The following is a 24,232-nucleotide window of genomic DNA, read 5'->3' as shown; positions in this document are numbered from 1 at the left end:
ATGTCGGATGTCCATCCCGAAATGACGCACATGGGTGAGTTGCATATGCCGTACTCTCCCCATCGTGAGCAGCCTGACAACCGCCACCGCTGTAATCGAACGGTCGCCATACCAGAAATGACCCCAACTACTACCCAGCTGGGCCAAGTTTAACTCTTGCATGAAGTATAGCGCTCGACAACTGTATTTACCTGCCATATTGACTTGTTCGGGCTGGATGTGAAGGGAACACACCCATTGATCTCAAAATCCCCAAAGGGCCTGCTGCAATTAGTCAACCTACCGGTATTCAGGCCTTCCAGCACTTCAGATGGGTGCGTATACAGATGGGACGATGATTTTGAAAAACATCGGCCACACACTGTATTTTGGTGTGAAAGCTATGCTTACACTACTGTAATACCTGGCTTGGGGAGTTAACCGTGTGCAAGTAGGGTCGTACGATTCATGCGACACCTAGCAGAAAACTGCCAGTAGCAGGTAACAGGCCAGTTCCCTGACGCCCACGAACGAACTCTCATCCTCTTCCAAAACAGGCAGACAGAACGAACGAACAGAAACAAGGCTGTCTCGCTTGATCTGCGCCGGCCCAAGGGAAAGGGGCGCCTAACACACAGGATTAGCGCCCGTCTGCCTGTTTTGGCAGGTTTGGCGGTGTTTTCCTTGGCCCATCATCATGCCAAGGAACGAACGATGATCTGTTGCTTGCTGGGCGCATTCTATGTAAAACGCCTCGGGCGCATTGTTTCAGATCTGCCCGCCCGCCACGTCTGATGTTCGGCCGGGATTGTATAGATATGCATATAATGCACATCAAACAGTACCGTATGTGCATGGTGCCATTGGAATACGAAAATAGGTGTGTAGGTTACAATACGTAACGAAAGCGACGGAGGACCGACGACCGAAGTAACAACGCAAAGCTATCTACATCCAGAAAAAGAATGCCGCCCAACTCCACTGAAGCTCAAACGGCGTTTTGGAACACTCGCCTTTCTTTCTCTGTATGATGTGTGTGGGTAGAATGAGGCTGGCTAGGCCCCGAACACACCGCATGCCCGAGGTAAGAGAGTGTGGCATTGTAGGCCCGTCACGATGATCGAACACAAACACAATGGATGCTAAGCACTGGAATGATATGTACCCTTCCGTGGGGAGTACCAATGGTAATGGATGGAGAGAGTGTGTCTCCAAGTGCCAAGCTCAGAGCCAAGTCGACCTGCTCGGCGCTAAAGGTGCTTGCACGCAGAGAGATTCTCTCGTGACCCTTTTTGCTTGTTTTAGGGGGACTAGAGCATTGATGATGAGGTCTTCGTAATTAGAGTGTTTGGTTGATTCAGTTGAATAATTGGGCTGCATATTGGCAGTCATGTCGCACACTCACTGATGGATGGCAATGGATAATGGCGAGAGTAATGCAGTTAGGAAATTATGATACAATATGAAAACAGATTCTATACGCTATGCAAACACTTTCTATACGGTCCTCCCGCAAATGCAATTAAGGGAAAACACTTGTCAAGATTTCGTCCATCTCTCTTTGATCGATTCTCGCTTGATAATCTCTCTATAGTCCAAAGTAGATGATGAAAAGCGATTTCCCAATCCTGCTGGTATTTCCCGGCGTGCGTTACTTGAGTGGACAGACTTGAAATTCGATCTCTCATCATTCTTCTATTCCCCCTTCTAGATATCCGAAATATACACAAGCAAACAAGATATGAAAATCAAACACTTGGCGCCCCCTTCTCGTTATCGTGACAGGCAGTTAACCACCAACACCCCATGCAAAAAGCAGTGTGGTCAAAACTTAGTTGCCCATGCGGAGAGCACGGAGGATGTCACGCTTCTGCTGCTTGTTGTTGCGGTTGCCACCGAAGTTGGCGTTGCCGCCGAAGCCACCGTTGTTGCCACCGCGGTTGCCGCCACGGTTGCCACCAGCGTTGTTGTTGTTGGCAGGGGCAGTGGCGGCAGCACCGAGCTCGACCGAGACAGTCTGGGTGGGGAAGGTAGCGCTGGAGACGGGGGCGAGCATGGCCTTCACGGCCTCGTCAGCCTTCTTGGCCTCAGGGGTGCCGGCATTCTGGTTGGCGGCGACGGCATCGGAGAAGTCCTGCTTGTCAACAGCGACCTGGGCGGAGATGGCTTGGACGTTGGACTTGGTGGGGATCGTCTTGGCGTTGTTGGTCTGGGCTTGCTTGTTGGCCTGCTTGACGGGGAAGCAGCCACCGAAGGGACCGGCCTGAGCGTTGTTGCGGCAGCGGACAGTGCAGATGTTACCAGTGGAAGCTATTGCGAATGTTAGAAAAATGGACAGACGATGAAGCTCAGACACTGTATACTACTTACCACCAGTGCAGTCGAACTTCTGGGGCATGATGACGGTCATCTCGAAGTCCTTGAACTTCTCCTGAGAGAAGCCGTTGGCACCAGGAACGTTGTTCTGGACGGTCAGGTTCTGGGTGATGATGCCAGTGTTGCCCTGCTCGATGAGGTCGCAGGCGTAGGGACCGGCACCGTCGGCGTTGACCTGGTGGAGGGTCACGGTGAGCTTCTCACCGGGGCCAGCTTCTGTCACGGCGCCGGCGGCAATGGCGTTCTCGGTGTTCTCGCCAATGTCGATGTTGCCGTTGATCTCATTGCGACCGCACTCGTTGACAATGTTCTGCTTGATCTCGGCATCACGGATAATAGTCGAGTCCTGCTGGCAAGGGTTGATGGTTGTGCAATTGCGGGCGATGTTGGGATCAACTAATGAACTCCTCGTTAGTCCAATAACCTCGGTATACTGGAATATCGTAGTAACTCACCTCCAAGACCAACAGAGGCAGGCGAGCCAGCCTTGCCCTGGATCTTCAAGAGCTGGGAGTGGGCTTGGGCAACAGCCACGAGGGCAGCCAAGGAAAGGATCTTGAAGGAAGACATCTTGTTTGTTGGAAATAAAGCGGAAGGAGTGTCCGGCACCGGGAATAGTCAAAAAAGAGGGACGGAACGGTGAAGTGAATACAAGCTAGTAGCAGCGTAAGGGTTTAAAGAAAGAATAGAAGGTAGGCGAGGCTAATCCACAGGATTGCACAAGGACAGAAGTGAACTGCTAAGAGATGAAGAGAATCGGCGTGGAGAACGAGAAAAACAAAACTGACGATGGTGGTAAGGCATCACCAGCTATATACGCGTTGCTCGCAAGTTCTCACGAGCTGTCGGGTTTCAGAGTGTGCCCACAATAGTTGATGGGGGCTAGTCGAGACAGGATGCTGAGCCTCTGGCGGGTAGCGGCGTGGAGACGGGCAGCGTCCAGGGCTGCTGGAACTCTGGAAGCATGCTCCCAATCAAAACACGACCATCCCATCTCCAACAGTTCCCGTCGCATGGAGGTGGGTTCGCCCATTGAGTCGCATGGGGCCAGCGGAAAATGAACAAAACGGTAATCCAAGCATATCCGGGCTCGAGCCAATGGAGACTCAAGCTGAGCAGAGGCGGTTCCCACGACACAACACGCCATTGGTGGACAGCAAAAGGGTTGGTTTAGCCGACTCCACAAGGAGGCTCAAGTCCAAGAGGAAAGGGACATGGCTGGGAGTGGTCGGCAGTAGAACGAGCGGATCCGACCCAGGGAGGTTAACTCAATAGGAAATTCGCACCCTGATCGCCCCAGCATCATCTCGTCCGAAGTGGACGGGACGGGCTCTCCTCAACGGGCTTGGACAGGGGAGAAGGAGAAAGAGAGCCGAAGGCAGAGTGGTCACGAGAGGCTCGAGGGGTACAGTAGCACTGGTCCTCAATCTGGTTCAAGTCGGACCCTGTCTGCCGGGATCTGAGGCAGTAGCCAAGCGAGGGCATGTGGAACCGAGGATGGTTCTTGACGGTTGGGCGGGCTATATTTGATATTTCTTAAAATGAAGTCGGGCCAAGCGGTGGGCGGGCGGCACACAGCACTGACTGAGAAGGCGAGCACCCAAGGGTCTGATTCGGACGGTGTGAACAACGGTCGTCTAAGGTTTCGAGTTATGAAGCAGAAGCAGTGCCGAGAAAGCACCAGAGCAAAGCAGGAATGACAGAGTAGCATGCCAAGTGGTCGGGGCCGTTGAACGTACGATACGGCCCAACTAGCCCGCTTCTGGAAGCCTGCCCACCTTTAATTGGAACAACACATCGTGGGTTGGCCGCTTGGCCGGAGCTTGCATCGCTGTTCATTCGCATCGGTAATGAAAAGTCGTTTGGGACGTATTGGCGCGTTGCAGCAGTACAGTCCAATCCAGATCGATCATCGATGATCATCAGTATCTAGAAGCATATGCCTACTCGGACTTTTGCATGTGTGTCTATACCAAGATGGATGATTGACGGTCGAATCGGTGGTTGATGTTTGCTGATCTACACTGAGATCTGTCCGTGACAGCTCTCTCTGTTCTGTTCCTGTCGTTTGATGACCGCATCGGTTCAATCAAACGGTTCAAACTCGAGCGTGCCGGAACCCGATCTACACCATTACTGCGATGCCCTAGTCCTACTTGAGGAAACACTTAATAGTGTGCCGTATCGGGTCTGCCCGCCCACCCGTCACGCCCAGGTAAATCACAAATGCCACCTGCCGGAGTAGCCTGCCAGACTAGACGAACAATAGAAACAACCTTCTGTCGATAGCGTGGGAAAGTTTTGGCCGTCCATGGCAGATCGGAATTGGACGACAGACAGACATGTCAGAGATTGTACCTGCTGTAGAGAGAATGAAGGGATGCACCCCTGATGCCACCCCTGCACGCTGATCCACCGCATTGGCTCCTTGCGGCGCATCTGTCGCGCCAAGACGTTTCTTGAAATGTGGGATCGTGGACCCCAAGCCACCCAAACGGGCTAAATCCCCATGTTTCCCTTTTCTTTCGCTTGCTCTTTTGAACAGTGTCTCCCGGCCCCTGTCAGCGCCTGGCACTGTTATCCAGCAATCCTACCTTGTGATGAGAAGGGGAGAAGGGGAGCCCCTTCAAACATCCAGGTCTGGGTTTGACCGGTTTACGGCACCATCACCTTTTTCTTTTCCCATTGATGCCAATTACTCGTCGTTCGATATTTCTGGCAAGCTTGGCAACCCCAGACAATCAAATCGCTTTCGTCCGAAGCCTTCTTACTAATTATTGCCGCCGTTGTTCCCTTGGCTGCTTTTCTCGTGTTTCGAGATGTTCGCCGGCGCTTTCGACCTTGGCCGTTGCCAGCTCATGAAACAACAATCTCATTCCTCGATCGCAGCTGCAGCCTGCGCCCTCGTTCGCGACGGAAAATTCGGACGCTTGGCAGCTCTAATCCCGCGAGACGTCATTCATACTGGGTCCTCTTGGGGTTTCTCCAATTCTCCTCAGGAGTTATGCTGAATTTTCCGACTTTGACAGCAACAAGGAAGAGGGAGAGAGACCGAGCCTTGGCCGTCATGCCCGTTATAAAGCGGCGCATCTGCTCCTTCGACGACGAGGACGCATTCGCTCATGGTTTTCAGCTGCTCTCGGGCTTCTGCCCACTCCAAAAATGCATGAGGCCATATGCGTGAACGCCTTCATCTCTCATGCAGCTCCTGCATTGGGCAAAGAACACTTCCATCTCTTCCTAAAGTCGAGAACTTGGTAAGAATCTGGCGCAATACTTTGATTGGTATCAGGGGTTGTCTATCATACCTTAGACCACCCAAGTAACGGCATCTGTATGGCTCCCATGGCAGGGAAGAACTCCTCAGCAGCTGTACGATAGTACAGTCCGACTAACCTCATGGTCCTATTGAGCTTAGATTTAGCACTCATATTGTTTGGAAGGAAAGAACAAACACCGACAAAGAAATCGCGATGGTGGTACTGACTTGTCTTTCGGCCACGTGCCGTATGGCAGCTTGGCGGTCCGATGTTGGACGTTCACGAATCCGGCTTCATGCAAGTAATTGCCCCCAAACATGGCGGCGTGCGATCTTCCTCCCAGCTGGGCGAAAGCCTCAATCATAAGGTCGCAAAACCTAACCAGAGGCCAGTCCGAAGGTAAGGTGCCGTCATCGCAATGAACCGCCCCGTCCACATCCTGCAGTTCAACCCATCCACCGGGCTTCAAGTTGCTATAAACGCAAACGAAGTTAGTCCAAGCTTCAATGGCATGAAAGAGCGAATACGGGAGTGACGTACTCAAACACCTGCTTCAATAGCGCCACAGGTGATGATAGGATCGGCACCATGTTGCGCAAGTGGACAAAGTCGATATTGTCACCATTTAACCAAGTATCCTCGACATCATCCACCAAAAACTTCACATTCGGTGGCACCCATACTGGCTGGATTGGACTTAGATCCAGGCCTGTGACCTCGGCACTTGGATATAAATCGCCCACTGTGCAAGAGTAGTTTGTCAATGTCGGGACTTCGGGTATCGTGGAGGCGTGTAGACGTTGTTGGTCGCAAGGAATAGGTCTTCAAGTGTCCGCTTACCTTCAATGGCCCAAATTCCGGTTCCGGTCCCTAAATCCACGATCTTCTGCGGATTCTCATCGATTGGCGCGTAGAATAACTTGCCGTTGGTCACCTCCATCATCATAGCATGTAGCATGTCTTCCCGATTTTGTTCCATTTCGTCGTTTGGTATGGGGTATCGTCCATGTCGATACTAAGCCAGCACAAGTCAGATTCAAGGACCTCCACGATCTTGTTTGTCTTGTCTCGTATTACGTGCCTTGTGATAGCGCCGGCCATTTCGGTAGCTGTGACCATAAACACTCGATCCGACAGAGGTAGAATCGTCAAGCGACTCTTCGTCAAAATCGCTTGGCTCGAATTCGTCGTCTTCGATCGTGCTTGGTGAGCCCGGGGCTATGGACGACTGGGCTGTATCTGACGCTTCGGACCATGATGCATTTGTTGGCAGCGAGACCGTTGAGTGGTTCGAGCTTTCATCTACACCAGTGCACGCCATTTAGCGCAGTTAGACATCGCATACGCTCGGTCTCTCGGGAAAAGTAGCAAACGATTGATTAATCGTGTAAGTTGCTTGTGTAAAATGCGCAGCTGGGGGTCAAAATGGATACGGGGTAGGCCAGTAATGTGTCGGAGCAAATCAATCGGCAAGCTTGCCCATTGAAGTTTGTTCATCCCAACTCAGGTGGATGGCAGATGATATTTAGACGTACATACCTTTGCCGTCTCCCATGGTGAGAAAGAGAGCCGCAGCTGCCGTCCGAACTTGAGCAACGAAAACAGAGGATGGTGATGCGATAGATGCGATGAGTTGTCCTTGTACTGGCACACTGTTCTTCTGTGCGACAACTTTAAGCTTCATGGTGGGAAGAAGAGAAGCAGCAGGGCTAGCCATGGCATGGTTCATATGTAAGTAAAATGTACGGAGTAGGTAATACGTAGTACGCAGGTTACTAGTGGTGAATAGGGAGCTATCTGCCGTCCCCGCGATCGATGCGACTGGATCGGCTAGTTGGAGCCACGGCTTCCACCTCCGCCGCCTAGAACCTTTGGAGAGAGAAAAAGCAAGGAGGGGAGGGAGACGGCCGAGCTAAAATGATCTTGGGTGGCAGGTAGGTTAGATGAGTTCACTTACATATTCAGCTGCTTCCAAGAGAGAAACCTAATTTCTCAGGCTCGAGCTCGCCAATCGTTCCCAGGTCGGTCGTGAACCAGCAGCTGCTGCCGCCAATGTAAAATGAAGTAAGGAGTGAGACAAACAACCGTCGTGTAACTCATGGAGCAAAACAGGCTCAACCGCAAACATGGCCATGATACACGACGGCTGCATATGCTGCAACTATCCGTCTTGGGGCCTCGGTAGTGAGTATCACGATGCTCTGAAGTATAGGGGGCATGTTCAACACTGCGCTGTTTAGATAGTGCGCCGCTCAGGTGGCGGCCTAGGCATTGGGGCCGGCCGACGGCTTATTGCATCGCGGATATGCCGAGACGCGTGGCTAAACCAATAGCAAGCCATGGCAGCTTCTCGCCTTGGCGGGATCGGATAGTGTCTGTCAGCTGCCCGAAAAGCAAACCACATGCTTGAAAGCTTCTTATCACCCGTCATATGTTGTGAAATCGGCCGACGAGGAGGAACGACATGTCAACTTCGATAGTGGACAGTCCATGGTCCGCCTCAAAGCCGAGCGGCAAGCCGTTGAAGAAAAACTGCGGCGGCGCATGCAGGTCTAAGACGCCCAGATTCTGTTGAGTGATGCCGGGCCAATAGGGTTTCATACAACAGATACGTGGCAATGTGTTGTCTCTGAAAGAGCAGCCGTCTTTGGTCTCAGGTCATCATCATAGGCACAGACTCCCCAGGTCAAGCTGAGGTGGGTTGTGGTGAATGGATAGGTGAGATGAATGATATGAGATACAAGCAATAATAATCACTTCACCCTGTTGTACTGGGTATGGTCACAGTAGAGGGATTGGGGAGAAGTGAGGTCAGGAAGAACAGAGAGTGAAAAATGGAAATTGGAGTTGGATGGAAACAAAAAACTGACGATATTTCTATGCCTCCTTCCTTAATGCTCTCCATCCAATTGGGTTGGCGGGGTGTGGGAGTGCGGGGGTGCCTGGTCCAGCAACTAGCTTAGACTGTTGCAACAATCCCACCATGCCACGCACCAGCGCACTTATGCATGCATCCCCATCCTTTCAGTCGGGATCAGCAGCCAGCAACAGCATCAGAGCAACAGCATCCCGACCGACATCGAGCGATTAATCCGCGAGGCATCTTCATATGTGATATCTGATCCACATGCCAATTGATGTAAGAAAATACATATATCAGCATTGTTCTGCGTCCCCCTTCTGTTCTATTAATACTCACCGCTGTTGTAAGAGGGATGGGTAGACAGAACATCTGTAGTTGACGGTTTTTATTATGTGAGGTCTAATGTGCGGTCGACCTAAAGAATAAGCTACATGACCTAACTTCTATGTAGGTCATCTTAACTCCTTCCCATTTTGACTCTTTCTGCCCTCTAGGTTAGCTGTTGGCCATTCCCAGCAACCTGTACTCCTTCCTTGCTACATCTACCTATCGCATGCTCATAGCCTGATCTCCATTGACGTCGGACTAGGTATTGATCGTATCCGAGGAGTGGATCTTCAATTGATCCTCCGAAAAGTCCAGTATCCCTCCGTTTCCTTCGAAAAATACCCCTCCCTTACCTCATCCACTGACGAGGAGGTATCGCCCAAACTGATGTTAATACAAGTACACCAGGCTTTACACCTCGGTGTTTACTCACATCCCACATACTCACTCGCCCTCAGCCACTGCTTGCCACACGTTGAATACACACACCTAACAGGCAAGAATGCTGGTTACTGTTATCAATTCTATTTGCTCTTGCGGACACCGGGCGGTGTAACGGATATGCGTGATCCTCAGTGACCAACATCCTCACTCCTACAGCTTCAGTCATCGCACATTCTCTTGAGTTAATTGGTCACCAAGTGACTGGATCCAGTGTCAAACACTACACCCGGTGGTTATTTGTTTCTTGCGACTTGCACCTGCTGTTCTGGAAAACCCCCTTGAAAAAGACAGTTTCCTCCTTTGCATTCAATATCAGATCTTACCTTACCCAATCGACCGTCCAATGTACATAGACTTCCAGCCTTCGTTTCACTTTAGCACAGCCTCAGACCTGCATCTACACACTCCGGTTCGTTACCGACAGCCTGGAACTGCTACACCCGCCAACTTGGTCAACTCATCTTGCTTCCTCGGCACCGCCGTCCTGCCTCTTTCCATCGCTGTAACGACATAAACCGCACGCATACAACAGGTCATGGGTATTGTTACAGCGGCTTCTCAGCCGGCACAGCATGGCCTCCTGCAGTCCATCGTGCTACCCTGCCTTCTCGCCTTGGTTGCCGTCTTCCTCCTCCAACAGTTCCGCTCATGGTACCGACTGCGACATATCCCCGGCCCCTTCTGGGCCTCCGTCTCCTCGTTCTGGATGGTCCGGAAGGCCTTGACCGGAAAGCTCCACGAACACCTCAGAGATATCTCCGAGAAATACGGTTCGCTTAGATCCCTGTCCCAACGGCTTGTTGCCTCTCGGCCGACGGCTCGTCCGTGAACAAAACAAAACTGACCCTGACACAGGCCCACTCGTCCGTATTGGCCCAAACGAAGTACTGTCGACAGATCCCGATGTCCTCCGTATGATGTCAGCTGTTCGCTCTTCTTACACCAAAGGAGATTTTTACGAAACCGGTCGCATCTGCCATGGTGAGGACAATGTCGTCTCGCAGCGCAATGAGGCAGAGCACAAAGCTCTCCGGGCCAAGATGACCTCCGCTGTAAGTTTGTATCCTAATCATTGAAACGGGATGTGCAGGTGCTGATTCAGCCGTGCTGCCTCCTAGTTCGGAGGCAGAGAGAATGAAGGCTTTGGCTTTGGCGCGGGCATTGACAGGCAGGTTAGCCTATTCATGACCTTAATCAATGATAGGTACTGTTCCACGGCGGCAGATTATCGCCCATTGCAATTCTTCGAGAAAGTGTCTTTCTTCACGCTTGACGTGATTGGCGACATCTCATTCGGAGAACCCTTTGGTTACTTGAGCCAAGACCAAGACCTCTATCGATACCACGAGATCCACGACTCATCACTACCAGCCATGAATATAATGTCGACCATGCCTTGGTTGGCAAAATATGCCCAGGCTTGGCCCTTTAGCAAGTTTATGCCTAACGAACACGACCAGATTGGTTTCGGCCGTCTCATGGGGTAAGTAATAGCACGGTATCGATGTTGGTGGCAGCGACCAGTAGCTGACAGTTATGTAACAGGTTTGCCAGGTCATTCGTCGATCGGCGTCTACAGCCTGGCGCCAAGCCACAGAAAGAGCATGATGCAGGCGTTCATCAACAGTGGCATGACCCGTGCCGAGCTCATACAACAGGTATTCGTCCAGACGTACGCATTCTTCAACCCCCGGGCGGGTTTGGATTGATGATTGATGTATTCCCAGTATTGCCGGCTCCATGACCACCGCAACTGCTATCAGCATGACCATGCTCTGCCTGATTACGACGCCTGTAGCTTACATGGCCCTACGGCGAGAAATAGATGATGCTGCCGACTTAGGCAAGCTGAGCTCGCCGATCAGTGAGTCCGAAGCTAAGAAGCTGCCTTACCTTCAAGCCGTAATTCGGGAAGGGCTGCGCATGTATCCGCCTACTACTGGCTTGGGATCCAAGCAAGTCCCCAAGGGTGGCGATATCGTCAACGGTTGCCCGTTGCCCGAGGGAACCCAGATTGGGACCAACTATTTCGGTCTCATGCGATCTAGGGAGCTGTGGGGCTACGACGCCAACGTCTTCAGGCCTGAGAGATGGTTGGAGGCCAGTGAAGAGAAGTATAGATTCATGGCCAATCTGGTAGACCTCGAGTTTGGGTTTGGCAAGTACCAATGCCTCGGCAAATCCATCGCGATGATGGAGCTCAATAAGGTCTTCGTTGAGGTAACGTCTCCTATTACTCCCCAACCTGTTTCATGACATGACTGAATAGCTGACAATTGTCTAAACAGCTACTGCGACGGTTCGACTTCACTATCGTGAATCCTCAGACGCCGATTCGGGCGTGGAGTGCGGTGTTCTGGGTGGCCAGTGACTTCTGGCTACGCATCTCGCAGCGCGAAGACCGCAAGGGCTACTGGGAGAAGGAAATGAAATTTTGATGTGGATGGTGATGGACCACATCGTCGCGGAGTTGGATATTGTGTCTTGATGATATTGTGTTCATATATACCCCCTTTTGAGCTTTCCGTGCGTAGCGCCTCAATTTACATACTTTTATGCATCATCAGATGGTCACCATTCGTGGCCTGGTGAGGAGTCACGCCATCAATTGTAGTGGATATCTACCCGGGCATGTAGATCATTATGCTTTGGAAGTAAATAATCGCGTTACAGAGCGCGTGTTAGGGTGAGGATATCTGAGTGCCCTGAGCTCATCTTGGAGTTGTCGAGGGCCAGCTTATTCTCCGGACGCAGGTCCAGGGCGGCGGTGGGCGTCTGCAGCAGGGCGATGGCCTTGACGGGGTGGCTGTCATTCTGGGTGGAGTGCTGCAGATGGTAGGCCCAGGTGAGGGCGGACGTCATCGAGTCGAGATCGCCGCCCTCGTTGCCCTGGGCAAAGATCCATTCCGAAGAGCGGCCGTTCTGCCAGTCGATCAGGAACTGCCGTTTGTTCTCGCGCTTCTTAGCATACTGTCCTATCCGCTAGCACCACCAACAAGTACCGACATCCATGGGAAGGAATGCATACACCGTTTGTCACATGAGAAAAGAAGCTGCACGATACCCTGCACTTAGCCGGGGGGGAGCGTTCACCTCAAGATTCCGATTCCGAATCCCATGGAAAATTAAGTTTATTATCTGTGAGGCTCTGGGTGCCATGAGTCAGTTTAAACAAGCTCAGAATATCAGACCGATGACGGAAACAGCTCAGCCTTGGTGGTGGGACACTTGGCACTTACAGAAATCCGGATTGAAGGCTTTCCCGGAAGCGCTGGCGTCAAATTACTGCACGATCTACGTACTGTATATGCGGCTTACCTGCAGGTACAACAACCGCAACTTCGTCTTCTAATTCGGACTTTGGCAACAGCGTTTTCCGGCCCCAGCAGTGTTATATTCGCCGTGCTTTACTCTCATGTATGTCTAGGGACTTTCTCGATTGCACTGCACTTGCCTGACCTCTTCGTGCTCCGTGGTTCTCCTACACTATGGGTGACTGGGATTCATGATATGACCGCCATCAAGTAAGTGTTGTGGCTTGAGCTAATAAAGTACTCACGATTATTTTTTCCCCCATACTAAATCATTTTTCGGAAAATATTTGCATGAAAGAGGTACATACATGATCAGGCTGGATTTGTCCTCATGCTACACGGTTCATATTCTATTTTGTCGTCCCGCCCTGCTCTTCCGGGATCCCTCCAAGCAAATGCGAGACAACCTTTTACGATCTCTCATAGCTCAAATTTGCCAAGGTTATAAAGATTGTTGCGCAGTCGACGGTTGAAATTCAAATTGGTCGCTATCTCTCCATCCTCCAATGGCGGTCGGATTTGGGAAATGGGTGGCTTGATCGCGGGATCTGGCTTTCGCGTTACTCGCGAAGTAGCGCATGCAGGGAACAAAGTATGTCGGCATCGTGGCCCTCGAGGAAGAACTCCATGATTGCGTAGATATCCATGAAGGTGTTGTCGAAGGGCACGAAATGCACCCACGGGATCAGGCGGTCGTCGTGCCACTCGGTGTAGACCGTCGCCATCGCTGGGTATCGCTCGTAGGCCTCCCAACGGCGTGGGCCGGCCGTTTTTTGGGGATGGGATGGGGCCGCATCGCAGGTCGCGCGGCGGTCGACGAGGCCGAGGCGCTGCTCGACGGGCTCTGCTTCGGCGGCTAGGGCGCGCTGGCGCGGTCGTTCAACCTCGCGCGGGATCCGTCGACAGTACTTCGTTTGGGCCAATACGGACGAGTGGGCCTGTGTCAGGGTCAGTTTTGTTTTGTTCCCCCTGCGCCTGGTATTCAACCCCCAATAATACCGTTGATAATATAAGTAGATCAAGTCTATGCCCACGGGGCAGCGATTAGGGCGAGGCCGGGACCGTTCGATAGCCCGCGACGAGCGGCACAGATCATACCACCACGGCGTCGCCGTCCCGCGTCTCGTTGCCGAGTTACGGGCCAAAGTGTCCGGGAGCAGTAGCGGTACCCCATTACGAATTACCAGAGTGCACCGTGACGGGCGTCCAGCCGGGATCCGTGGGCCGATCGGCTCCCCCGTCGTGCGGCGCCGTTCGGGCGTGGTGCCTCATGTTGTTGTAGTTCACCGTCCGGTACAGGCACGCGTCCGACGCGCACGTGTAGCCGGGGAGCTGCGCGAGCCCCGCTCAGAGGACAACTATCGCTCCGCCACTGTCTTTAAGGAACTACAATGCAGTATATTCCCAACACTAAGCTAGGCCTTCTTCTCGACAACGGAGTCCTCTTGGATCTTCTTCTCACTCCGTTCGAAGCGAAACGTCCTCTACCGCCTCCAGGAAGGCCTCCGAGGGGGCACCAGAATAAGCTTCTTTATGCCATTTCATGCATTAATGCCCGACTCTGTTTACTGCCTAAGACGGCATCCTTGACGACATAGCTTGTACTACTGGACAATGAGACTGAAACTGAGGAATACCATTCTGTACGGGATTATTTTGCTTTCAGATCTTGCCTGGTGACGACAAACTAGAAAAATCGTGTACGTGTGCTTATTTACGTAGTCGACATGCGGGGTCTCGATTCCGTCGAGCTCAGCGCCGACAAGTCCCGCGTGACTGTTGGAGCCGGCGCCACGTGGGACGCTGTCTACGGTAAGCTCGATTCGCTAGGTTTGAGCGTCGCGGTAGATAGAAGAACTCCGGAATCAACTCACGCACATCGGACATCAGTACTCTGATATATGGAGGTTGGGTTCGATTCCTTACAGCGCTGTTGGCCTTTCCTGTCGGTCAACCAGGATGCGCGAGCGAGGAAGACATTATCCGCGACTTTGTAGCTTCGGTGTTGCCAAGACAAAGCACGTCGCGGCGTGAATACGAGCTGCCACATGAACAGCAGGCAATCCAGCGCATCAGCCTCTTGGTAATGCCTCAACACGCTCAAAGCGAGACAGCCAGATCTGTCTATTGTGGCTCTACTTCCCTAGCGTGCAATAGCTAGCAAGTGGTGTGTACCGTGGGAGTCGTTGGTCGGGCCAACCTTGGCGAATGACAGTCATCCCATCGGCCGCACCGCCGGGACCGACGACATAGCTATATAATAAGACCGACCACGCGCTGGACGACGAACTCTATACCTTCTCATCCTCAGCCAAGGTCGGCAAACCAGTCATTCGTTTCACAAGAACAGCAGCAACACCAACAGCGAAATCTATTCAAATTTAGATCATATATTATCCATTAAGAAGTAAGAACTCCGCCCCCTTGCGCAGTGTGCACGTGCTATCTTGAAGTGAGTCCTCAGGCAATTTGTGGGTTTTAATTACCTATCAATTTGTTTCGTATGGCCTTTACAGAGTCTAGGCCCTGAGAGAGAGTTTGCCAGCTAAATGTAATGATCGACATATCTGGCTGTTGAGCAACACGTGGGTAGTGCAATGCCTTAAGGTAGATGGCGATTCACTCATCATCCCTGTAGCGCGGACGAAAACGGCGACAGCGAGGCCCACGAGGCAGCGACGGGGACGAGGCCGGGCTTGTTCGACAGCCCACGGCGCGGCGCACAGATCATCCCACCACGGCGGCGCCGTCCCGCGGCTCGTTGCCGAGCTACCGGCCCTGGAATTCGTGCAGCTCCTCCAGATCTTCAAAGCGCTGGGTAGGCGCCTTCACCTGTGTGTCCTGGCGATCTTGAGCTTCGCGAAGTAGTTGCTCGGCCGAGATCTGGATAGTCGTCCAAGTTACTACTACCCAGCATATCCGCCAACCACCACCAGACAGATTGAGATCCTAAACGAAAATGCGAAACCATGCTCAAAACGTTATGTAATAGGCCGCTTATGTTGTTAGGATAGAAATAGCCATTTCATCAGCTATAGTGACTCTGTTCATGTCACGAAATTCAAACCTCTCTTTTAATTATGAAACGACTAAATGATCGCCTGACGGGGATTCGGTTCAGTCAACTATTCCACTTCCCCAATCCGTACGGACTAATTATGGTAACAAGCCTGCTACCGCTCAAAATCATCAGTGCCGGTCCGCTTGTGAATCTGTCATTTAATCTTTGATTGTCGTCGCATGATCCGGATCTACGATAGGGCAAAAAACAAGTCAAAAACATACAACACCGAGGATTCCCAGGTCGTCACCGACCCTAGTACTAATTCGGCTCTCTGCTGCTTATATATGGGAGAGCGGACGGGATCCCTAGTATTCAGCAAGATATGGTCGTATATGACAGAATTCAACTGTACCTGGGTATATAAACATATCATCATTGTCTTGCACCAAAGAAGGACAGGTTGAATCCAAACCACAAAGGAGCCAGCGCAAGTGCAAGCGTGTTGAGTTGAAGAGATCCATCTCCTTACATCTACCTCTTTTACTGTAGAGGAAAGACGCCGCCCCCGACAGCAGCAGCAGCCATCCAAGCAGTGATCGGCTCTCGATACCAATTGCCGCCGTTGCCGTTATGACTGGGCCAAGTCCTCTGCAATTGGTAATTGATGCGTTGGAAGCTCTAGACGGATGCGGGCGCGTGGGTTTTTTTTTTTTTGCTTGCCTCCACCACCACAGCGCCCGTGAGTGGGCGCGTGCCATCGTGACTGATTGCACACGCCTGCCTCTCTGTGATCCGCAGCCCGGTAGACCCAGGCGTGTGCCAATGATGGGTGACTGGGAAGAGCAAGATTGAAATCATTCTGATAAAGATGTCGTGCTTGCACTTGATTTGCTGCTCTTGCTCCCTTCTTTTTTTCTCTGGCTTTCGTAATATTTCAGTTCAGGCCTCAATGAAGTACTTAACCCAGCAACCCAATACAGCAACAACAGCAGATCAACCAGCACTACAACAGCAGCAGCACGACTGTTGAAATTTTTTATTTCTCACTCGCTCGCTCACTTGAGCCCCAGTATGTTATGTTCTTAATACATAAAAAGCTCCAAGAGATCTCCCCCTCTTTGACGGGAGAACACATGGTACGAGAAACGGCACGCGGCATTGCCGATGCGGCGGCCCAGACAAGAAGGTGGTTCGATATCATGGAGATCGGGTACTGGAACGCCCTAGGGGCCATTCTCATCTGCGTCTTCCTCGGGGGGTCCGTCGTCGCCTTGCGGCTGCTCTTCACGTGGAACCGCGAGGAGCAGGAGGCGAGGCGGCGCGAGAGGCGGCGGCAGCGTACGTTGAGACGAAGGAGAGGCACAGGTAGGACCTGGTAAAAAGAAAGAAGAAGAAAACATGCCTACTTGATTTTTGAAGTACCAGTGATTTCTTTCGCTTATCTCACGCACGTCTTTGAACATCCGAGCACATCGCAGCACACAGCACAGCACAGCACCAGAGGGAGTGTATTGGGTTTCGGAGTTCCTCCCGCTGATATCATTATTGTCCAAGTGTAAGTACTTGTGTATGCTGCATACATGAGTTGTACATTTCCCACGTCAATAGTCTTCTTGGTCAATATTCCACGACATGCCCATTCCGATGTAGAGGTTGCCGCCTTCAGGGAAGCCCATCCATGGGTTGAAGACGAAGTCGTCGTCGGTGATGTCGGACCCGCTCCCCTGGCTGAGGCCCGAATCGAAGCTATTGCCGTCGTTTTTGATGGCTAAGAAGTCGGTAGGATCCGCGCCAAAACCACTCGGGGGTTGTTGTGGTGGTGGAGGGTTCGGTACCGATGTCGTCGTCACAATCGGTACCTCGAAGGTATTAGCAGACTGAATTGCTGCTGCTGCTGAAGTGGTGGTGGTGGTAATCTGGTCAAATGGACTACCTGGGTTAGACAAGGCGATCTCGTCGCTGTCGTCCACGAAGTCGGACTGCAGCAGCAGGCTCTGCACGGAAAGTTTCTGCTGCGACTTGGCGAATTCGGACAGCCTCGACGTCGGCTGCGGCTCCGGCGGGTCCGGTTCGTTCAGGGCTCCCTTGTGCTGCAGCGCGAGCGCGCCGCGTGCCGCGAGCCGCCAGCGACGCCAGCATGAAGGCGGCCGCGAAGTCGCCGCTCTCGGTGCGGTAGCGCATCAGCAGCAGCAGCGCCTGCAGCCGGGCGACCGAGGGGCGGCGGAACAGCGCCGCGGGGCCGTGGAGGAGCTGGTGCTCGGCTTGCTGCGCCCATAGGTCGTGGCAGTGGGCGGGGCGCTGTAGCAGCAGCGCGGTTATGGCGCAGAGGGCTAGCTTCAGGGGCGCGTCGAGGGTTGCGTCTTGGCACCGCTGTTGTACTGTCGGCTTGTGGAGGAAGGCGTACGATGGCAGGGGGGACAGGTGCTCGAATTAGTCTTCGACGAGTTTGTTCAGTGTGATCGGGTCCGGCGCGGCGGCTGTTAAGGGGAAGGAGGCACTGGTGATGGTCGGATCTAGGACGTCTTTACCTCCCCTGTGTGCCGCTCCCTCGGTGCCTCTATCTTGTTGGGCTGTTGCTGCTGCGGCTGCTGCTGGAGATAACGAGGCCCAGCTGTGGCGACTACTGTCGGGCGATTCGGAGGAGGTGGCATCTGTCATCTGCTGTCGCCTCTTCGACGCGGAGGACGCAGGATACGTGCAAACGAGGCCCTTCCTGATGCAGTTGGAGCACTCAGGATTTCCTCCCAGACATCACATCTTGCGCGTGTGACAGTGCACGCATGCCTGCGTCCGACGCCGACGCCCCGGAAGCTGCAACCCTGCCGTGGCCCCATGTCGAGTCGAAGAGAGCATCGAGGCGCTACCGACCGTCGTCTGGCGGAACGAGCAGTCGAACTCCAGCCTCTGGCAGTTGCCGCAGGTCGTCGGCTGCCCGTCGCACTGCACCTTGCGGATCCGGCATTGCAGGCATGTCTGACGCTTGGTCGAGAGATTGGCGATGGAAACGGTAGGAGGCGTCACAGGTCCATTGGTCCCTACCGGTCGCAGTGGTCGGAGGAGTAGGTTGGTTTCCATTGGTTCCAGTGGGACGGTCGTGTCTTTCTTCCGTACTACTAAGTCTTTCCGATATATAATTGATCTAGGTGCCACATACCCCTGAAATGCGAATCGGATAAGTGTTGACTAACGCTGCTGTAGGGGTAGCTGTAGGGTTGATCGGTCGCTCGGGTTTTCATATAAGGGAGACATTGAGATATGAGACATCTTCAAGTCGAAAAGGTCCAGTACTTCGTCAAGTATTCACACCGGCACCCGCTACCTTATGACGCTTACACGCCATATCGACCACACGGAAAATATAAATAGCCATGATGGTAGCATTGAGACTTCAAGCACATGACTTAACTAACATAGCCTGGAGTTCTTACTGTAACGGGCGGTGCGGGGGGTCCGTGGCCGGGATACCCTTTAGGGAAGTCGAACTGTAGATCGACGTCCGTTGCTTACAGGCAACGAGAGATACAGTAGGTACTCCGTACTCAGCAACCCCGTTATTCGAGTACGGAAGTCGCCTCGGAGATTTTCTTGCCAGTGGCTCTCCGGGTGATCCATTGCGGCAACACTACTGCATTTGGGGCCACTGAGGTCGGGTGGAACCGACCGCCATGGGGCAACTATTAGCGGACGACATAACGAGGATAACCCCGAATAAAAGTTTCTTGAACGAGGCAAGCAGGCGAATAGCAGTCGAGAGCCAGTGTCAACCCCAACCCAGCAGAGGAACCATCATCGCGTGCGTGACATGCTACGCAGAGCTTACTTAGCAATGACTCGTGCTGCCATGATACCCAGAAATGATGGGCTGACTCGCATCGCCGCGTTTCCGGCGCACTTACACGGAATGTCTGGAACTACCCGCGAGTCCTCTCGGCATATCGATACTGACGTCTTTATTACCCTATAGCCCATGATATATATAGTAACCAGCTATACCGAATTTCCATCGCAGCAGTAACCATGATACGATTGTCGAGGAGCAGATGGATAGTTAGGTACTTCACTGGAGTATACAGCTCACTAACCAGCCATCTAAGAACATAGGGGAAATCTCTTATTTCGCATCTAGTTCTACATAGACTCGCCATAGTGGGTTAAATATCGTGTGCAGTGTGATGTGGTGTGGTAATGGGATACCGTCTCAGGGGCTACGATTTCAGGGTCATCAGTAGCAATGGCCTATCTTGCAGCTAGTGAGATACCGGCTACCTAGCTACTTCACTGTCATTACCTGCCTCTGGAAAAAATCAATGCTGATTTGCGGAATGCACAGTGAGCTTTGACATCTCATAGGGTCCGGTCCCTTGGATTTATATACACGAGATCTTTCCTTCAAGGACTCCTAAGGCCTGCGCGGCAGGTTAGCAGTCCTACTCATCCTACTAACCCTGTGTATCTAGAGCAACATGGATAACTTCAATAGTACACACATCAGTGGGTTCTGCCAGGTGGTGGTTATTCAACACCGTTTTTTCTTCTTCTAAATAACACCTCATGCAATCGACAATACCGGATGGCGGACCTTCCTCATATTCTCTATCTTTAACTGGGCACAGGCTTCTTACACATGGTGCTTCATCAAGGAGGTTACTTGCAAGATGAGTGTGCTGGCACAAGTGGTTCAGGGGTATCTAATGACTGCCTGATTCATAAAATACTCACAACATCAAAGAGGATACAAGAAAAAAACCTAAATCTCCCATTGCGCTCTATTTTTTGCGTTGCCCCCTAAATACGATACACTACAAGCTGAGATACAATAGCGATGCTTTCAAAACTCCAAGGATTATGCAGTAGCAAACGTGGCTCTCACGGATCGAGAAGGACTTTTGGAATGCCTTTGTCTTCTCTCCCGTCTTGTCTCATAACAAAGGTCTAGGCATCTTCAGTAAATCAACCTAACTCACCGCGTCCGGTTGCTTGCCCGGCACCTTTGTCTCCCAGACACAAAGCCTTGATGGAGTCAAGAAAACTTCTTATTAGCCTGACACGGCCAAACAGAGTCTTACTTGCCTCGTTATACTTTTACGCACATCTTGGAGTGCAACATCCATCGCTATACTGACTCAAGCAAGCATTGCTGTCCCACAGGCTCTTCACAAGCTAAGAAGCCTGTTTTAATCCCCTCACAACTACACTGGATCCAAATATCGCCTCTCAAACATCTAAGAGACACTAGTATAATTTTCGTATTCACTCACGCGATTCGTGTATACTTACTTGGCCTTGTACGTATCCGTCTTGTCTTCTCCGTGACAAAAAGAGAAATACGGGAGAGTTTCTGACTTACTGGGGAGAACAGGAACCATGTCCGAGTTTACCATCGCCATCCTCATCATCGTCGGCCTGACCCTCGGCCTGGCCACGTTCGGGTTCCGGCGACACAACCGGAACGTCTAGTCCAAGCTGCACGGTGCTGTCTAAGCAGGCAACCTGCTCAACAGGCACTCTACAGGAGAAGAACAGGGGAAGGAAGCTATGATGGGTATCTATGTACCTCGGGAGAAATGGGTTATATACATTTAGGGTAGCGTAGGCTATATGCTGGAGGTTTTGGGGATGCATCTTGCATCCACTTCCGTGGTAATACCCGGGAGTATACTTGATGAGCGAGGCTAATATGAGCTACATACCACTATGGGCGATATTTGAACATGAGGGACTAGATGTGCAAGACTGTACATTATATTATAACCGGAATATGGGCAAATGCTTCGGTCTCCTTTTTTCTCTCTTATCCTGAACTTTCCCTACATCACATCCCCCGCCTGCCCACAAGGCCCCGAATGCGCATGCGCATGCCCGTGTCCCGCCACACTTCTGGCGTTGTTCAAGCCGCGGTGGCGGTCCGCGGACCACCGCCGCTGCGGCAGGTGCACCGCCGGTAGGCTGGCCCAGCTCATGGCGTACTTGGCGACCGAGTTGGCCATCGCCTTGGTGTTGACGAGGAAGGCGCCGTGGTCCAGGTTCGCGATGGTGTCGCCCGCCTGGTGGTAGTTGGCGTCGTAGGGCGCGCCTGCCTCGCCGCCGAAGAGGGCGGCCTCTTCGGGGGTCTTGAGGACTTCGGCGCCGGTGAAGAGGCCGCCGGAGGGGATGCCGTTTTCGATGAAGCCCTGGTTTTTGGGTTCAAGGGTCGTTAGTGAGGAGGAGGGGTTGGGGGGTGGCGGAATTGGCTGTCTAATCCGTGACGGAGAAGAGTCGGACAAATGGAAAGGAGAAGGAAAAGAAGAAGAAAAATACACATACGGCGTAGTCAGACCGTCCGCTGAAGACGGACGGCACCGAGGGCAGGCCGTTGGCCTTGAAGAAGTCCTCGAAGTCGCGCTCGATCTGGTCGGACCCGGCGGGGCCGGAGAAGTTGAAGGCGCTGCCGTCGCCATCGTAGATGCCGTAGACGTAGTTGGGGCTGGCGATCTGTAGTAGTGGCGAAAACAGTCATTAGATCATTAGTATCAAAAAACATCTCCTATACAAGTAAAGAAGCGGAAAAGGGGTTGGTCGGTAATTTTTCGTACCATGTCAAAGTTAAGATAAGCCCGAATTTTCGCCACCTCGGCCTCGCCCGTCTGGTTGAGCTGCTCGACGTAGTAGAACGACCCGAGCTTGCCGAACTCCTCAGCGCCCCAGAACGCGAACCGCACGGCGTTCCGGACGCGGAACCGCGTCAAGGCCTGCGCCACGGCCCAGACCCCCACGGACCCGGACCCGTCGTCGTTGATGCCGGGCCCCTCGAACACCGAGTCCGAGTGCCCGCCCAGGACCAGCACGTTGTCCTTGTCGCCCGCCTTGGTCTCGGCGATGACGTTGTAGTTGGTGCGGTTCTCGATGATGGACTCGATGAACAGGTCCAGCACTAGAGGAGTACCGGAAGTGGACAGCTCGGAGAGAATCGCCTCGCCCTCCGCTTGCGGGATCCCGACGATCGGCGCGTTGGCGTCGCTCTGGGAGCCCAGCGTCCCCGCTACCTCGCCCGGCACGTTGTTGTACACGATAGCAGCCGCCGCGCCCGCGGCCTTGGCGAGCGACGCCTTCTTCGAGAAGTCGCAGGAGCCGCGCTGCACCAGCGCAATATTGCCCGCGATCGCCTCCGCGGCCGGGAAGTCCGCCGCGTCGCAGCCCAAATTGGCGACGGCTATGACGGGCCGCGACAGGGTCTGCCCGCCCGTGCCCGGCGTGTACGTCAGCGTCTTGGGCGTGTACACCGTTTTGTTAGTGCCAGAGGAAGAGGACGAGGAAGACAAAGTCGCGGACCCGGCCGAGAAGAGCTCGACAAAGGGCTGCTTGACCACGTCGAAGTAGCCCGTCGCGCGCAGCGTGTCGTACAGCCAGTCGACGGTGGCGTTGTGGCCGCCGCCGCCGAAGGCGCGGTTGCCGCCGTGCGCGTCGGCGATGTCCTGCAGCGTCTGGCTGCCCGCCAGCAGGTCCTCGAGGCGGATAAGGTCCTGCAGGGCCTCCGAGGTGACGTAGGGCTTGCACGTGCCATTGGTGGCTAGAACGGCGGGCGTTGCCGTGGCGGCGAGGAGGGCTGTTGTGGTCTTCATAGTACCAGTGGATTAGGTTGTCTTCACATTCGAAGACGCACAAACAGGATAAGGGAGTAGTAGACGACGAAGGGAAGGGAGAGATATATAGAAACGGGAGGGGCAAGAACGGCAAGCGAGAGGGGGGTAGGCTTTGCTTGAGGGCCAGAAAAGAAGATCAAGTCCAAGACATTTTCTGAATCAGCCGCGGCGGCAACATGGTATTTCTACCATCCGCCAAGCCAGTCGCGTGCTGCGAGCTTTTGCTTGCTTGGGATTTCATATCTCCAAGCAATGTGATTTGCCAATTGGACGCAGTTGTACGACTCGACGTGTATCGCTTGGCTGCATATGTTTGTTCATAGTAGGGTGGAGGGCAGGCAGGTCCAGAGCTCTGTTCTGTTCTCCCCTGGACAGCTTCCCCCAATCCTGTACCGAAGCCAACCCCAAGGAATCGGAGAGGGGTCCTCCCAGAAAGCCCGCAAGAGATAACAAACTTTCGAGCCGCATACGGAAGGAAAGCCGTCTTATGTCCGCTTGGCTCTCTGGCAATTACACTGCAGACCGGCGGCATCGCCAAGATCGCGACCCGGCACTGGGCTTGGCAGCTAGACCCGAAGAGGAAGGCCGCGAAATCACACAATATTCGCACTGACGGCGGCGGCGAACAACGCCGGGCGTGTTTGCGTGTGGGTACTGGCAGTCTCTGGGTCCTGTACCCAGATGGGGGATTCTCATATCCAGGACCGGTTCCTCGGGTGCGTGCAATTTCGGTGTGTTGTATCTAATATAATAATAAGATGCATAATGTACCGGCTATAAACGATATGCTATAAATAATAATGCATGCCCTTCTTACTCTAGTTGTCATAACCTCCCAGTACAGTAGTCCCTTGTCTCGTCTGGACTCGAAGTAGGACTCTAATGTGATGCAGGAGGTCCCATCCAACCCTTCGCCTATTGCAGGCTTATGCGTATAGTGCTCGAAACCATCATTCTCTCCCAGCCGAGAAAATGCAAATGCAGGAAGGAGTCAACAGTGGCGAACGGGAACGAAAGCTCGAGGGATCCTCCAGCCTGCCTGGTAG

General features: G+C 53.0%; 8 protein-coding genes across 8 annotated transcripts; 3 read left to right on the top strand and 5 right to left on the bottom strand.

The window, feature by feature from the left end:
• Positions 1 to 1,810: 1,810 nt before the first annotated feature.
• PG994_007177 (uncharacterized protein) lies at positions 1,811 to 2,925 on the bottom strand (the record flags this gene model as incomplete). The annotated part of the gene is made up of 3 exons (XM_066858586.1): positions 1,811 to 2,289; positions 2,350 to 2,751; positions 2,811 to 2,925. 3 exons carry the CDS (start codon positions 2,923 to 2,925, stop codon positions 1,811 to 1,813), a joined length of 996 nt encoding a protein of 331 aa, XP_066715528.1.
• Positions 2,926 to 5,657: 2,732 nt separating this feature from the next.
• On the bottom strand, positions 5,658 to 7,299 carry PG994_007176 (uncharacterized protein; the record flags this gene model as incomplete). The annotated part of the gene is made up of 6 exons (XM_066858585.1): positions 5,658 to 5,760; positions 5,843 to 6,088; positions 6,156 to 6,357; positions 6,456 to 6,630; positions 6,751 to 6,917; positions 7,155 to 7,299. The coding sequence occupies 6 exons, from the start codon at positions 7,297 to 7,299 to the stop codon at positions 5,658 to 5,660; spliced, it is 1,038 nt and encodes a 345-aa protein (XP_066715527.1).
• Positions 7,300 to 9,784: 2,485 nt separating this feature from the next.
• Positions 9,785 to 11,687, top strand: PG994_007175 (pisatin demethylase (cytochrome P450); the record flags this gene model as incomplete). The annotated part of the gene is made up of 6 exons (XM_066858584.1): positions 9,785 to 10,019; positions 10,105 to 10,301; positions 10,368 to 10,732; positions 10,784 to 10,921; positions 10,977 to 11,469; positions 11,538 to 11,687. 6 exons carry the CDS (start codon positions 9,785 to 9,787, stop codon positions 11,685 to 11,687), a joined length of 1,578 nt encoding a protein of 525 aa, XP_066715526.1.
• Positions 11,688 to 11,916: 229 nt separating this feature from the next.
• On the bottom strand, positions 11,917 to 12,261 carry PG994_007174 (uncharacterized protein; the record flags this gene model as incomplete). The annotated part of the gene is made up of 2 exons (XM_066858583.1): positions 11,917 to 12,207; positions 12,256 to 12,261. 2 exons carry the CDS (start codon positions 12,259 to 12,261, stop codon positions 11,917 to 11,919), a joined length of 297 nt encoding a protein of 98 aa, XP_066715525.1.
• Positions 12,262 to 13,141: 880 nt separating this feature from the next.
• Positions 13,142 to 13,423, top strand: PG994_007173 (uncharacterized protein; the record flags this gene model as incomplete). Its single annotated transcript, XM_066858582.1, has 1 exon — positions 13,142 to 13,423. The coding sequence occupies one exon, from the start codon at positions 13,142 to 13,144 to the stop codon at positions 13,421 to 13,423; it is 282 nt and encodes a 93-aa protein (XP_066715524.1).
• A 3,277-nt stretch (positions 13,424 to 16,700) lies between these two features.
• Positions 16,701 to 16,946, top strand: PG994_007172 (uncharacterized protein; the record flags this gene model as incomplete). The annotated part of the gene is made up of 1 exon (XM_066858581.1): positions 16,701 to 16,946. One exon carries the CDS (start codon positions 16,701 to 16,703, stop codon positions 16,944 to 16,946), a length of 246 nt encoding a protein of 81 aa, XP_066715523.1.
• A 222-nt stretch (positions 16,947 to 17,168) lies between these two features.
• On the bottom strand, positions 17,169 to 18,642 carry PG994_007171 (uncharacterized protein; the record flags this gene model as incomplete). The annotated part of the gene is given in 4 exon segments (XM_066858580.1): positions 17,169 to 17,576; positions 17,602 to 17,991; positions 18,010 to 18,280; positions 18,323 to 18,642. 4 exon segments carry the CDS (start codon positions 18,640 to 18,642, stop codon positions 17,169 to 17,171), a joined length of 1,389 nt encoding a protein of 462 aa, XP_066715522.1.
• Positions 18,643 to 21,374: 2,732 nt separating this feature from the next.
• Positions 21,375 to 23,165, bottom strand: PG994_007170 (uncharacterized protein; the record flags this gene model as incomplete). The annotated part of the gene is made up of 3 exons (XM_066858579.1): positions 21,375 to 21,737; positions 21,871 to 22,038; positions 22,140 to 23,165. The coding sequence occupies 3 exons, from the start codon at positions 23,163 to 23,165 to the stop codon at positions 21,375 to 21,377; spliced, it is 1,557 nt and encodes a 518-aa protein (XP_066715521.1).
• Between the last annotated feature and the right edge of the window lie 1,067 nt (positions 23,166 to 24,232).

This window comes from Apiospora phragmitis (genome assembly GCF_038363925.1).
Source record: "Apiospora phragmitis strain CBS 135458 chromosome Unknown utg000007l:1.0-2108841.0:1.0-2111359.0, whole genome shotgun sequence".
Taxonomy (NCBI): Eukaryota; Fungi; Ascomycota; class Sordariomycetes; order Amphisphaeriales; family Apiosporaceae; genus Apiospora; species Apiospora phragmitis.
Note: the sequence above shows the minus strand (reverse complement) of the source record. Positions and strands in the feature narration are given on the sequence as shown.